The sequence below is a fragment of the Fundulus heteroclitus genome, chromosome 22, assembly GCF_011125445.2.
Source record: "Fundulus heteroclitus isolate FHET01 chromosome 22, MU-UCD_Fhet_4.1, whole genome shotgun sequence".
Classification (NCBI taxonomy): Eukaryota; Metazoa; Chordata; class Actinopteri; order Cyprinodontiformes; family Fundulidae; genus Fundulus; species Fundulus heteroclitus.
Window position 1 is genome coordinate 34,173,959 of NC_046382.1, and position 13,855 is coordinate 34,187,813.

Consider the following 13,855-nt stretch of genomic DNA (forward strand, 5'->3'; position numbering starts at 1 on the left):
GCCTTTAACCTAACCTAACACACACACCTGCTTTGCACAGCAAGTCCACATGGTGGAATAAAGTATTCCCATGCCAGCAGGGGAGCAACACCCGTGTTGCTTTTATTTGTTAAACTTTAATTGTCCTGTTTAGTTGATCTTGTCCTGTTCTGTCCCAAGACTGTGATAAGACAAGAACATACGCAAGAGTGCTGCTAAAGATTGCACTGATACAGTGGGCACACTGATAAAACATTTTCTCAACTTAACAAGAAGTTTTGTTTTCAAATATTAACAGTATTGTTTTTATCTAGTAACGTTATTGCCTGTTCTAGTGTCACTTTTACGTGACTAAGTATCATTCAGATTTTTGTGACAGTGCTACCATGAAAAACGTTCAGCACCATTGCTTGTTTGAAGCCATTAATGAGCGCCGATACCATACTTGAACACTGATATATGCAAGTCCTTCTGACTTCTCCTTTGTTTAACGGTCGCCACAGCAAGTGGCATATACACAGACTTGGCAGAGTTTTTAATGCTGCATGCTCTTCCTGTTGCAATCTGGTTTCAAAATCTGGGTTCCCCGTATGAAAGACACAGACCTAGCCTGCTACACCAAGTGACCTGAATACTAAAATACGACTATTTTACATTTATTGATGCTTATATTGCAACTACTGCTATTATTCAGCTCAGAAATTATTAATTATTTATTCTGTATGTATTACAGTCGACAGACCTCAGCAGGTGCATATAAACACATTGGGATATCATATATTTTTATCTAATAGCCAAATCGCATGACCGTTATCAGGTCTACTTTGTACCTTTGCTGAAATTACATCAGACCTAACCTGAAATAACCTGAGAAAATGACAATGTGTTTCTTATTCAGAAGGGACCACACAGATGTAGGTTTCATTGTAGTTTGGGTTGATTTTCCGGGGTGTCAAAGATGGATCTCCTTCCTTCGTTCTGATTTCCGTGATCTCAGACGCAATCTCCAAATCTGACCACAACCCACCTGAAACTTGCTAAGAAATTAGGTCTACGATCCACCTATAGCAGTAGTGAAACATTAACGTTCCAAAAAACATGCAAAACTGTAAAGTTAGCTAGAAACGGGTTGTGCCGCAACAAATAATGACAAGCCGCTGTTCTTTTAACAATGAAATCCAACTGCAGCATAAACCCACCCCTATTAATGGAGTTTCAATTGTGCCTCCTTTTTAAAACATGAGCCTTTTGACCAACAACAGCTGAACTGCATCAGAGACTTCCCTTCTGTTTTACATAAGCTCCTGCCAATCACACTTGCACTTACGGCCATTTATGGAATCCATCCTTTCACTGGGAGGACAACCAGGAGGACAACCAGAGTCTATTTCCACAACTTTCACCTTACAAATGCCGTATTGTATGTGTAGTTACAACAAAGTTGCAACAAAGACCCACAAAATGAGTCCAAAACCCTGGGCTTATGACCTCATCAGTCTCATTTTGTTTTAGATGAACCTTGGTTACTCTTCTTTACAATATTGCTTCAGTTGATCAAAGTTTGGATTTGGATGTTGCCAGAGCCCACTGCAGCTTCCCATCAGACTGAACTCTGGATTTCGGTCAGTCTAATAGGCTCCGGGGTTCTCACCAGCGCATTTCAGCATAATGGACCGTTACACGCAAAGTTGTCAAAGTTCTTGTGTTAATTTTGTTTGGTTTTCACTAAATCTGGTCCTGTGTGTCATGCAAAAACTACTGACTGTTATCTGTCCAAAATACATAGATAAAATGTCTATCAGTCATGCAAGCTACGCTTGCTCTATGTTTTCCTAATACTGGCAACAAATTCAATATTTAACCTGCCAATTGAGGGCTGACTAGAATGACGTGAAGCTCCAGGTTTCTCATCGTATAATGATGGATACAAATCATTTCTGAAAGGGCCTCAAACTTTTAACACAGTGACAAACAATTTCTTGTTCAGATCACTGGTAATAATGACAAAGGGTAAAATATTAAGTTTTTAAGTCTTTTGGTCAGACTCTGTTGAGCAACAATGGTGTCTTCAGTCAGGAGCTTCTCCAGATCTGCTGTTAAGACAGACCGCTACATGAGATCCTTCCTGCCTGCAGCCATCAGTATCTACAACAAGTCCATGTCCCAGTGGGATTAATAAAGTCATTTTTTAATTGAAGTATAAAGAAAAAGGTGAGGTTTATCATTGAAAGGTATATGCCAGTGTTAGCAACAACTGATATTTAACATTAATGTGCTGCCTAGATGCAAGAAGCTGCGATTGTTACATTACGTTCTAACACAACTTCATAATCACTTTATATTCACACATTTCACATCAACGACGTTGAAAAGTGTTTAATAAAAACAGTGTGCTAAAATCCCAGGACGTTCCTGATCTGTCATCCCAGAATGCAAACAGCAGTAAAGTTGCTCCTGGTCCAAACAAGAGATCCGTCAGAGTGGGTTACGGGCGTTAAACCAACTGAGCCATACAGAAGGAAACAAAAGTGAAAAATCCGATCCCCGAGGGAAACACATTCCGGGGTCAGCACTCTGTTGGGAAAAGCTTAGACATTTCATCCGGGTTTATCAGTATGACTGGATTCTCTCCAAGTATAAGTCAGCCATAAAGCAGAGAATCTCTGACTGGACCTTTCAATGGTTACAGTTGAGATGTGACTTTATTTACGTCATCAGGCATAACCCTGCGTAAAGTCTTTATAATCTCTAGCTACTTAGCAACATGCCGGTATTTTCTACCAGAACATCCTAACATTGCAAATTTCCATTGATTAGCCCATCAATTATAATAAAACACAACAAGCACATTTAAGCGCTTCAGAAGGTGCTTCTATAGTAATCTTTTTTTTTTGAAAGATATTATTAATATAATGCAACGATGCAAGTTATTTTCACAACAATGAACAGACGTGCCTTGCAAAAGGAATGAAAAACAAGTTGTAAGGAGATGGGGTCTAGGTCATTACAATGGCAAGCACTACTGATGACTTGTGGATCAGAAACTCAACTGGTCTTATGCTGCTGCCCCCATCTTAAATGGTTCAGAAATAGAAAAAGAAACAAAAACGCTTTGTATACAGCAATTTCAGCAGCATTTTTCGCTATGTTCTGGGACTTCTTCATACTCATTTAAAGGGTAACTCACCCCCAAATCAACTTTTTTGCCAATAAACTGTTAACATGGTGGTCTTATAGTACTGTCTGCATATTCTGGTCATTATTTTGACAAATTAGTGCATGTGTTGAAATCCTGCTTTTGCGTCTAAAATCGTCTGAGTGGCGAACTCCTGGGTTAAACGGTGGTCTTGCATTGAATTTCGAATCCGTATAACTATTGGTTCAAACGTTTTTGAGAAACTGACGTCAGGAGCTCTGCCACTGTGGGATATTTAAGAGCAGCACCATCTTTTAAAAAAAAGCAGCTCAGTCTTATACCACTGTAGCAGCTACTGCTGCACTTTTCAGGCCAATCTAGCAACTTTCTTTCATCTAAAGTGACTAGCAACAAATCTAGTGTCCTTTTATGTGTTATTGGAGAATTTAAATAAAAGCACAGACTGCTCTGCTGTTAGGGTTAGGGTTACCGTCTTGAGGCAGCAGCGAGTCCTGCCCTGAGCCCTTCCTTCTTCCCTCAGCGCTGTCTCGCAGGCGGACAGCTGTTGCGCCTTCCTGAAAACACTGTTGCTAAGCCGGTTCATTATAAGCGGCCTTGGGCCTTGGGCCTGTTCAGTAGCAAATACTATGAATTGCGGTTTGCAATTTTTTGGGCTCGTTTCTAAAAGTGAAGTCACTTATTTGGGCTCTAAAGTAAGTAACGCTAAACATGAGTTATTAAGAGACAAGCTCACGCTGCTGCGCTAAAGACACCGAGAACCGGCTGAAATATCACTCCGCCCCGCTGCGTACACATATTCCTACCCATAGACAAAATATAATGTCTACGGCTTTCTCCCATCCTCAACACAGCCCCGCTCTACTTTCCCGCTTATCCCCGCCCACTTTGGTGGAATTCTGTCACATTTGTCTGGGGATGGGATTCTGCTTTTACATGGAGGTGAGTTACACTTAATTCAAATATCTAGGTTCAGTCCCAGATTAACTCCTGTAAATTAACAGTGGTGAATTCAGTCTGTAAAGATTTTTTTTTTATATATTATTTTAGAAATGCACAAATCAATTGTCCAGAGATGAGAAACTACCAGTTTTCCCTGTAGAAATATTCAGTCTGTCAAATACTTAAAAAAAACGTTTTTTTGTTATTCAATAAATGCAACAAAACTGAAAAGTCCCCCCATTACCATTCTGTGAACGTATCAACCAATAGCACGTCCCATTAATGTAATTTTGAGTTTAATAAAAATCTGATAAAACGTATGGACATACGCTTTGATGAAATAAACTTGTGACGTACTCGTTTTTGCTTTTATGTGAAATGGCATTGTAAAAATATAACCAGGAAAGCCCTGATAGGTGCGGCTCCCTCCTTTCTTTCACACTTTTGTTTTTGTGTTACCTCTACAACAAGTTTGCTGCTTACTGACAGTCCATCAAGCTAAAAAAAAATAGATAAAATTATCACTGAAATGTTATGGTATCGTGCTGGGAAAAAAAACAATGTATAGGACAAGTTATCATCCAAAAGCTTAACAGTTTGCTAACTTTAAAATTTGAAATAACCGTCTCTCAGAAAACTCGTCTTCTTAAGCCAATCTTGAATATATATATATATGTGTGTTTGCGACAGAAAATAATGAAAGACTTGGTGAAAAAGTAAGTTGATAATCTGACTTTTGATAAGTATGGCAACAACACATTATCACAAGAGAAAACAGCTAAAATTCTCACAAGAAACAGGCTGCTCTAAAGAGACAAACATTTCTTTGAAAGCAGAAAACTGCACAATGCATTTCTATCTCCAACCCTGACCAACACAATAACTTACACATGTAAGGAATGCAGCGTGGCTGACTAAGACACTATTACAGCAGGATCTCTGTATTGTTGCAGTATGCAAGTGTCTCTCCACAGATTAAGATTAAGTTTAACCTGGAGAACCACTTTTAACCGGAACAAAACCTGATCAGACAACTATAATGTACAGCAAAATGCAGTAACAAAACAAAAAAATCTTGATCATATCAAACAATGCTTTCAGCTATTTAACAGCAGATATTTAAAAACATTTTAACATGTGTAAAATGTGCAACACATCAAAAACAAGTTATGCGAAAGCTTAACTTCACTGAAAACCAGTCAATAGCTTTTTCACTATAATGAAGCAGAATCTAACTCACACTTACCAGGTTTCTTCCCAGTTAAAAGCTTCATTGTTAGGCAAAATAAATGCCCTAGGAGGCACACAAAAGACTTTCTGAATACTATGTAAAGGGATCTTATTAAAGGAAGAACTTAAACGCAACCGTCTGTTCTAAATGATTGTGAAGACTTCACAGAGCGAAGAAAACAACTGCTCTGGGCATTTTCTGCTAGACCGGTGAACTTTACTAGGACGGTCCTCACATCTTCCGAAACACTTGGTGATCATAGGGGCGGATCCCAGCCACTCAGTCTTGCCCTTGTAGACAAGAGTCGAGCGCTGATTGGCTAAGACAAGCCAGGCCCACTTATCAGGAGCTTTTTCCACCACCTGAAACCGACCAATAGCAATACTCCAAATGCAACCTGAGGGTTAATAAACACAAAAGGAGGTCTCCCTGACGACGGCTGCCTGCAGTACGGCGCTGCACAGCGGCAGCGTACAACATGGATCCTCTAAAATAATAAAAAAAAAATCACACGATTAACAACAGCGTAATAACAGCACACAAAGATGATCAGATGTTGCTTCGTTGACTGCAAAACGAGACAGTGATGAAAGACCACTGCACCCGGCTTGTGTGACACAATCAGTACATTTACTATTATGTCAGAGCAATGACAGCCAACGGCTGTCAATGACTGACTGAGACACGGACTCCATTTTCTGTAACTTACGGGGTCTGTTACGTTTCACCGACTCCGACCTCCTCCGCAGGCGGCATCTCTTTGCCGGGGACCCGTTGCACTCCTTCTCCTCCCCCCGCTGCAGGTGATGCATTTCGAGCGCGCCGCTGCTGCTGCTGGGTGCCGTGCTCGAGCCGAATGCATTGCTGCCGGAGCAGCTGCCGTTAGCGGCCACGACGACGAGGCCATTCAACCCCCTCGGACTTTGGCCGTTGTTGACATGAAAAGGTCCCGACGCTCCCTTCTTGTCCACCAATGACTTAGCTGTATCCATGGCAGCGCTAGCCTAGCTTAGCTTAGCATCTGCAGGCAACAGAGGGTATAGGCTTTAGCTAGTTTAGCTTAGCCGGCTAACACAAGCCCCGCTGGCAGGCTGCTGAGACCGCCGCGCGAGCAGCGAACACCGTTCTTAGGCTAAAACACCAAACAAGATGTTTACCTTCATTGTTTGTTTTACCGCAAAGCCGTCCGAGTTTAAAAGTGGGAACACTCGCTACAACATAGCGTGTCCTTTGAGGTCACTCGCGGTCATTCCCCCTCATTGAGATCCTGGCAAGCGCAGCAGTAGTCGGTGTGTGTGTATTCGTGTACGCATATAAGAATGTGTGTGGCTGGACTGCTACGTAACCACAGCTTCTTCTCCAGCCGAGGCCCGAACCCGTCCGCCTCCCCCGACCGGTTTTCTGTATTGTGTGAATAAAAGACGCGCGCGCGCACACACAAAATACAGTGACTAAAATGCGGACGTAGATATAGGAATGGCTTCGTCCCGTCCGTCGCAGCAACTCCCCGCTTGATTAAAAAGCGAAGCCTTTTACCACTAGTCCGCGGACAGCTGTGGGCGCTTTATTTATAAGCCTCGCTGTCCGCTGTCAGCCTCATTCCCCGCAGTCGCGTGATGTGCTGCTCAAAGCTGCCATGCACTCCGAGAGCAGTCAAAAAATTTGAACCGAAGTAACCCCGAGACAGCATCCAATAAAAAGACAATAACTTGTATTTCACCCAGCGAGGACATGCCTTTTGTTATAGCTACGACAGAGACTTGCTATCAAAGGGAGCGTTAGATAACCTGCACCCTCCAGTCAAGATGCAAAGGTCGAACAACAATCCCAGCATGATAAAGGAGGACAATCACAAAGAAAAAAATCGTTTTTTCTTTTGGAATTTAAGAGTTAAAAACGTTTTTCTTCACGTTTTCAATAATGTCACATTAAAATGTCATGTTAGAAACAAAAATCTGAAAGGTGTGGCATGCATGGGTATTTAGCCCACTGTAAAGGTAGTCAGCAATTTTTCTGGAAATACAAGAGATGTAAAGTCCCTTTCTGAATAACTGCACATGCGCAACACCGTCTAACTTGCTTCTCCGCTCCTCAGGGGGGTCACATTTAAAAAATCTCCCAAATCCACTTTGGTCTTATTTTTTTTTCCAGAGGCTTTTCTCTTCTGATAAACTTGTTTGCAGTTTGCTTCTTGCGACTCTCAGCCATTTTTTAAAGTCTACAGTTAGAATTGCTCCGCTGCTCTAACTGTCAGAGGCTGACAGGCTTGAGGCTAAATGAGACGAGGAAAGGCCATGAAGAGGAGCAGTTCACCTCTGGGTTTCTCTGAGCTTCACGGTACAGATGGACAATGATCCAAAACATACTGCAAAAGCAACCCAAGAGTTTGTTTAAGCAAAGAAGTGGAATAGCAATGGCCGAGTCAATGACCATACCTCAAACCACTCGAGAATGCATTTCATTTGCTCAAGATAAAACTTAAGGCAGAAAGACCCGCAAACAAGCACCAACTGAAGACAGCTGCAGTAAAGGCCTGTTAAAGCATGACAAACAAGGAAACCCAGCATTTGGTGATGTCCATGGGTTCTAGACTTCAGGCAGTCATTGGCTGCAAAGGATTCTCAACAAAATATTGAAATGTAACATTTTACTTTGGGTGATGTTTATTTGTCCAATTACTTTGGAGCCCCTGAAAGGAGGAGGGCTAGTATAAAAATAGCCACAATTCCTACATGTTTAATCATATATTTTTGTTCAACTCATTGTATTAAACTTTAAAGTCTGCACTTCAATTATATTTTAGTTGCTTCATTTCAAAACTAACGTGGTGGCATGCAGAGCCATATGTATATATATATATACACATATACATATATATATATATATATTATATATATATATATATATATATATATATATAATATATTATATATATATATATATATATATATATATATATATATATATAATATCAGCATATATATGTGTAATATCAGCACATATGTGTATGTGTATATATATATATATATATATATATATATATTATATATATATATACTACCGTTCAAAAGTTTGGGGTCACATTGAAATTACCTTATTTTTGAAGGAAAAGCACTGTACTTTTTAATGAAGATAACTTTAAACTAGTCTTAACTCTAAAGAAATGCACTCTATACATTGCTAATGTGGTAAATTACTATTCTAGCTGCAAATGTCTGGTTTTTGGTGCAATATCTACATAGGTGTATAGAGGCCCATTTCCAGCAACTATCACTCCAGTGTTCTAATGGTACAATGTGTTTGCTCATTGGCTCAGAAGGCTAATTGATGATCAGAAAACCCTTGTGCAATCATGTTCACACATCTGAAAACAGTTTAGCTTGTTACAGAAGCTACAAAACTGACCTTCCTTTGAGCAGATTGAGTTTCTGAAGCATCACATTTGTGGGGTCAATTAAACACTCAAAATGGCCAGAAAAAGAGAACTTTCATCTAAAACTTGACAGTCTATTCTTGTTCTTAGAAATGAAGGCTATTCCATGCGAGAAATTGCTAAGAAATTGAAGATTTCCTACAACAGTGTGTACTACTCCCTTCAGAGGACAGCACAAATAGGTTCTAACCAGAGTAGAAAAAGAAGTGGGAGGCCGCGTTGCACAACTGAGCAAGAAGATAAGTACATTAGAGTCTCTAGTTTGAGAAACAGACGCCTCACAGGTCCCCAACTAGCATCTTCATTAAATAGTACCCGCAAAACACCAGTGTCAACATCTACAGTGAAGAGGCGGCTGCAGGATTCTGGGCTTCTGGGACTGGAAAAAAAGTGTTGTGGACGGATGAATCCAAGTTTGAGGTGTTTGGATCACAAAGAAGAACGCTTGTGAGACGCAGAACAAATGAAAAGATGCTGGAAGAATGCCTGACGCCATCTGTTAAGCATGGTGGAGGTAATGTGATGGTCTGGGGTTGCTTTGGTGCTGTAAGGTGGGAGATTTGTACAGGGTAAAAGGGATTCTGAAAAAGGAAGGCTATCACTCCATTTTGCAACGCCATGCCATACCCAGCGCTTGATTGGAGCCAATTTCATCCTACAACAGGACAATGACCCTAAACACACCTCCAAATTGTGCAAGAACTATTTAGAGCAGAAGCAGGCAGCTGGTATTCTATCGGTAATGGAGTGGCCAGCGCAGTCACCAGATCTGAACCCCATTGAGCTGTTGTGGGAGCAGCTTGACCGTATGGTACGCAAGAAGTGCCCATCCAACCAATCCAACTTGTGGGAGCTGCTTCGGAAGCGTGGGGTTCAATTTCTCCAGATTACCTCAACAAATTAACAGCTAGAATGCCAAAGGTCTGCAATGCTGTAATTGCTGAAAATGGAGGATTCTTTGATGAATGCAAAGTTTGATGTAAAAAAAAATCTTATTTCAAATACAAATTATTATTTCTAACCTTGTAAATGTCTTGACTCTATTTTCTATTCATTTCACAACGTATGGTGGTGAATAAGTGTGAATTTTCATGGAAAACACAAAATTGTTTGTGTGTGTGTATATATATATATATATATATATATATATATATATATATATATATATATATATACACACACACACACATATACATACACATATATAGTGTGTGTGTGTGTGTGTGTGTGTGTGTGTGTGTGTGTGTGTGTGTGTGTGTGTGTGTAAGCACCAAGCTGGTGTGTTTTATTGCTCCACCAATAAGTTTTTTAGCAACAAGAGGGAGCCAGTGAGTCAGAACCCAGGGAACAGAGACAAGTTCAGGTTTGAATGAAGAATTTTACTTCCACTGGGAGCACAATACAAATAAAGTCTTGTTAAAAAATAGATGTTTTCTTTAAAAGCTAAAACACAATAAAATGACAAAAAAAAAAGCATGCATCCAGTCCAGGATAATTGTGTCCTTGATTTAAAATTACAGGACGCGTAAGAGGCTGGAATCACACCAGCAGAGTCCAGAAAGAAAGTTAATTTCCACCCTGCAGCCGTCTCGCGATTGGCTCCATAGTCCTGCGTCCTTGCTATGGTCCGCACCAAGCGCCCCTCACTCGCCACTGGCCTCCTGCAAATACAAACACATGCTGGCCGGAAGCATTGTTTGTAAAGCCGATCTTCTCTGCAACCCTCCCAACAAGGCTAAACCCTGCAGACGTCAGTGCAAAACATTACACACAGTTGCGGGCAGAGTTTCACCCAGGGGCGGTTCTAGCCAAGGGCCAGCAGAGGCCAGTGCCCCTGTAGAACTGGTTCTGGCCCCTGTTATGGCCCTTTACTAAAGACATGATATTAAATAAATGTCTTACAATGATATATGCTGACAAAGATCCAGTAACTGTTATTCACGCTGGTGGTAATGACACACGGTTACTTCAGTCGGAGGTCACTAAAGTTAGAGTTGCTTCAGGGTGTAAGTTTGCTAGAACAATGTCAGACTCCATCATTTTCTCTGGTCCCCTGCCTTATCTGACCAGTGATGACATGTTTAGCCACATGTCATCAATCAACCACTGGTTGTCTAGGTGGTGTCCTAAAAATGACGTGGACTAATTTGATAACTAACAAACTTTCTGGGACAAACCTGGTCTGATCTGGAGAGATGGCATCCATCCCACTTTGGATGGTGCAGCTCTTCTTTCTAGGAATCTGGCCGGATTTATTAGTTCTCCTAAATGCTGACAACCCAGGGTCCAGACCAGGAAGCAGAGCCGTAGTTTAACACACCTCTCTGCAGCTTCTGTACTGTTACCCACCCACTACCCTATTGAGACAGTGTCTTTCCCACGACCAAAACTAAATAGATTAAAACCTGATCTGAATGGAGCAAATCATAAAAATCAATAAGACTCAACTTGAACCAAAAAATAAAACAACTAAATGTGGTTTAATAAATATATGGTCTCTCCCTCCAAACACTCTGTTAATGAGTTGATTTCTGATAATCAGATTGATTTACTTTGTCTCAAAGAAACCTGGCTGCAAGAGGACTACGTTAGTATAAATGAGTCAACTCCCTCCAATTATTTAAATTTCCACATTCCCAGAACTGCGGGAAGAGGAGGAGGTGCAGCAACCATCTTTCAGTCTGATTTATTAATTAGTCCCAGCCAATTAATTACTACAATTCTTTTGAACATTTAACCCCCAGTTTCCTTCATCCATACTGCAAAGCAATAAAAAACTGTTTGTTTGTTTTGTATCGTCCACCAGGCCCTTACTCTCAGTTTTTAGATCAGGTTAGTGTTAAACACTGACAAGGTTATTATAGTGGGGGATTTTAATATTCATGTTATCACTGAATGTGATAACCTTAATGTAGCCTTTAATACTATCCTAGAATAAATTGTTTTTGGCCAAAATGTGCATAAAATGACACACTCTTGCCCAGTAACATGCGGTAGGGTTCATAGCTGGTGAGGCACTGACGTCATCAGAGTCAGATTTACAGATATATACACTCTACAGAGTAGACTCATTGTAAAGTGCTAAAGGAGACCGATTGAGCCAAATCAATTCACCAAGATACATGGAAAAATATTGATTCTTTGATGAAAATAAATACAACTAAATTATTTGTCATTTGATTGGTAACAGTTTATAAGTTATGATAGATTTCTGCATTTGTAACACATTGAAAAAATATAACACACATTACGCACATTTCATTACAAAAACAAAACATGAATAATTATCGCTGTCTTACCTCTACTTATAAATGAAGTCCATGTGGTGCTCTTTCTGCACAAAAATATTGTCATTTTCTGGTAAAAGTCCTCTTTATCTTCTTCAGTTTAAAAGTCTCTCAGTCTCAGTGGAGCTCACTGCCAGGGAGGAAAGCCTTCCTTGATCAGTCCCGTTCCGGCTGTATGTTTAGAGTCTTTTTAGTGCTTTAGTTGTTTAGCATATACATCCATAGACATAATGTCTATGTATACATCCATAACTTGGTGTCACTCTACAGTTTTGGGATCACGAGCAGTGCCCCTTGAGCACCCCTGCCTAGAGGCCAAGGAACTGTTATCTGCACACAGTTTGATGACGAAACACAATAAGCTATCCACATACATTAAATTGTGAAAAATCAATTCATAACAATTGAATTTATGATCTAGAGACAGGAAGATGCATTCACAGAATGGAAGCCAGCGCAGTTAACATGGGATTGCGCAATCCCAGGGGAGGCCAAGCTTGCTGCGGCCTCACCGGCTTTGCTATCAAGTGCCACCAAGGATTTACATGAAAAATAGCGAAAAGTCTGCGATTTTAAAGAGAATACGATCAAAAATGAGGAAATTAGATACAAAAATTACTTATTACAAATGATTGAGTGAATCAGAATTTATATTATCATTATATATTTTCTTTCTTTCCATGATGACAAGTGAGGCCTAGCCTCACTTGCCTCCCCTGACTGCACGTCACTGCTCTTGCCTTCTTTCATAGTTTGGACCTTGTGCATTTAGCATTGATGGCAAAGAATCAAGTGTTTCCTCTCAACCCTGTCATATTTGGCCATTTTTAATAACCTTTTAGTTCAATTAGAGTTCTCCACCCCCAAAATAATGTTTCATTATAGTAGATTGTTATCAGATAATGCTGTTTAAAACTTTAAAGAGTCTGTCCCTCTTTTAATTTCCTCAGTATCACAGAAATGCCCAGCAGATGGAAGCAATGTTGTTTGCAGCAACATTGCTGCAAACAACATTCACAAATTGATTCACAATTTGTGCCATTCACAAATTGATGCTTTTGTTGACCGTGTCAGTTCCTCATTGAGTTTTGCATTACGTAGCCCTCTTGAAAAAGGTAATTATTCACAGGAAGCTGGCTCCCTGGTTTAATTTAGAGCAGCCTTCTTTAAAGCACAACGTTAGGAAATAGGAGAGAAAATGGTGCTCTACAGATCTAGAGGAATCCTACCTAATTTGGAAAAATAGTCTACTGCTGTATAAAAAGACCCTTCGCAGAGTTATACCAGCACATTATTCCTCATTAATAAAGAATAAAAATAATCCTAGTACTGTTGCCAAACTTACCCAGTCATAGCTCTGTTGATCCATCCATTCCTCAGCTCTCAGCAGTCATAAATTTATGGGATTCTTCATAAATAAAGTTTATTCTATTAAAAATAAAAGAGCAGCAAACTGCTGCTTCTGGAGAAAAAAATACACAATGCTGGGTCCACCACATATAATTTTTTCCGCCACCTGAAAACCCACCCGGAAAGGTTAGTCACTGTGTAATAGGTTAGCATCTGTGCTACAAACAAGCTAAGCTATTGCTGCAATTTTTTTTTTTTTTTTTTTTTTTTTTTTTTTATGAATAAATTGTTATTGTCCTGCTATTTATTTAGGGTTTTCTTTATTTCTTGCATTTGCTAACCTCTTATGTATTTATAAAAGGGTAGGATTGTGATTGTTTTTTTTTCACAGCCCTCACTTTCACTTAAAAATAAAAAAGCAGACATTTACTGCTAAAACAAGAAAAAGTTGTTTTATGAAAGAAAAAAATACAGATGCA

General features: G+C 39.9%; 1 protein-coding gene across 3 annotated transcripts in view; it reads right to left on the bottom strand.

Moving 5' to 3' along the window:
- pank1a (pantothenate kinase 1a) overlaps positions 1-7,096 on the bottom strand; it is a 28,052-nt gene extending 20,956 nt beyond the window's left edge. Inside the window, exons 1-2 of one of the 3 annotated variants that reach the window (XM_012878402.3) lie at positions 6,464-7,096; positions 6,016-6,327 (exon numbers count right to left, since the gene is read on the bottom strand). In XM_012878402.3, coding sequence (XP_012733856.2) covers positions 6,016-6,298 — 283 coding nt within the window. In that variant the 5' untranslated portion in view covers positions 6,299-6,327; positions 6,464-7,096. Of the gene's footprint in view, positions 1-5,321; positions 5,563-6,015 lie in introns of those variants that run through there. The other 2 variants (XM_021324479.2, XM_036125866.1) reach the window with 2 other exon arrangements.
- Between the last annotated feature and the right edge of the window lie 6,759 nt (positions 7,097-13,855).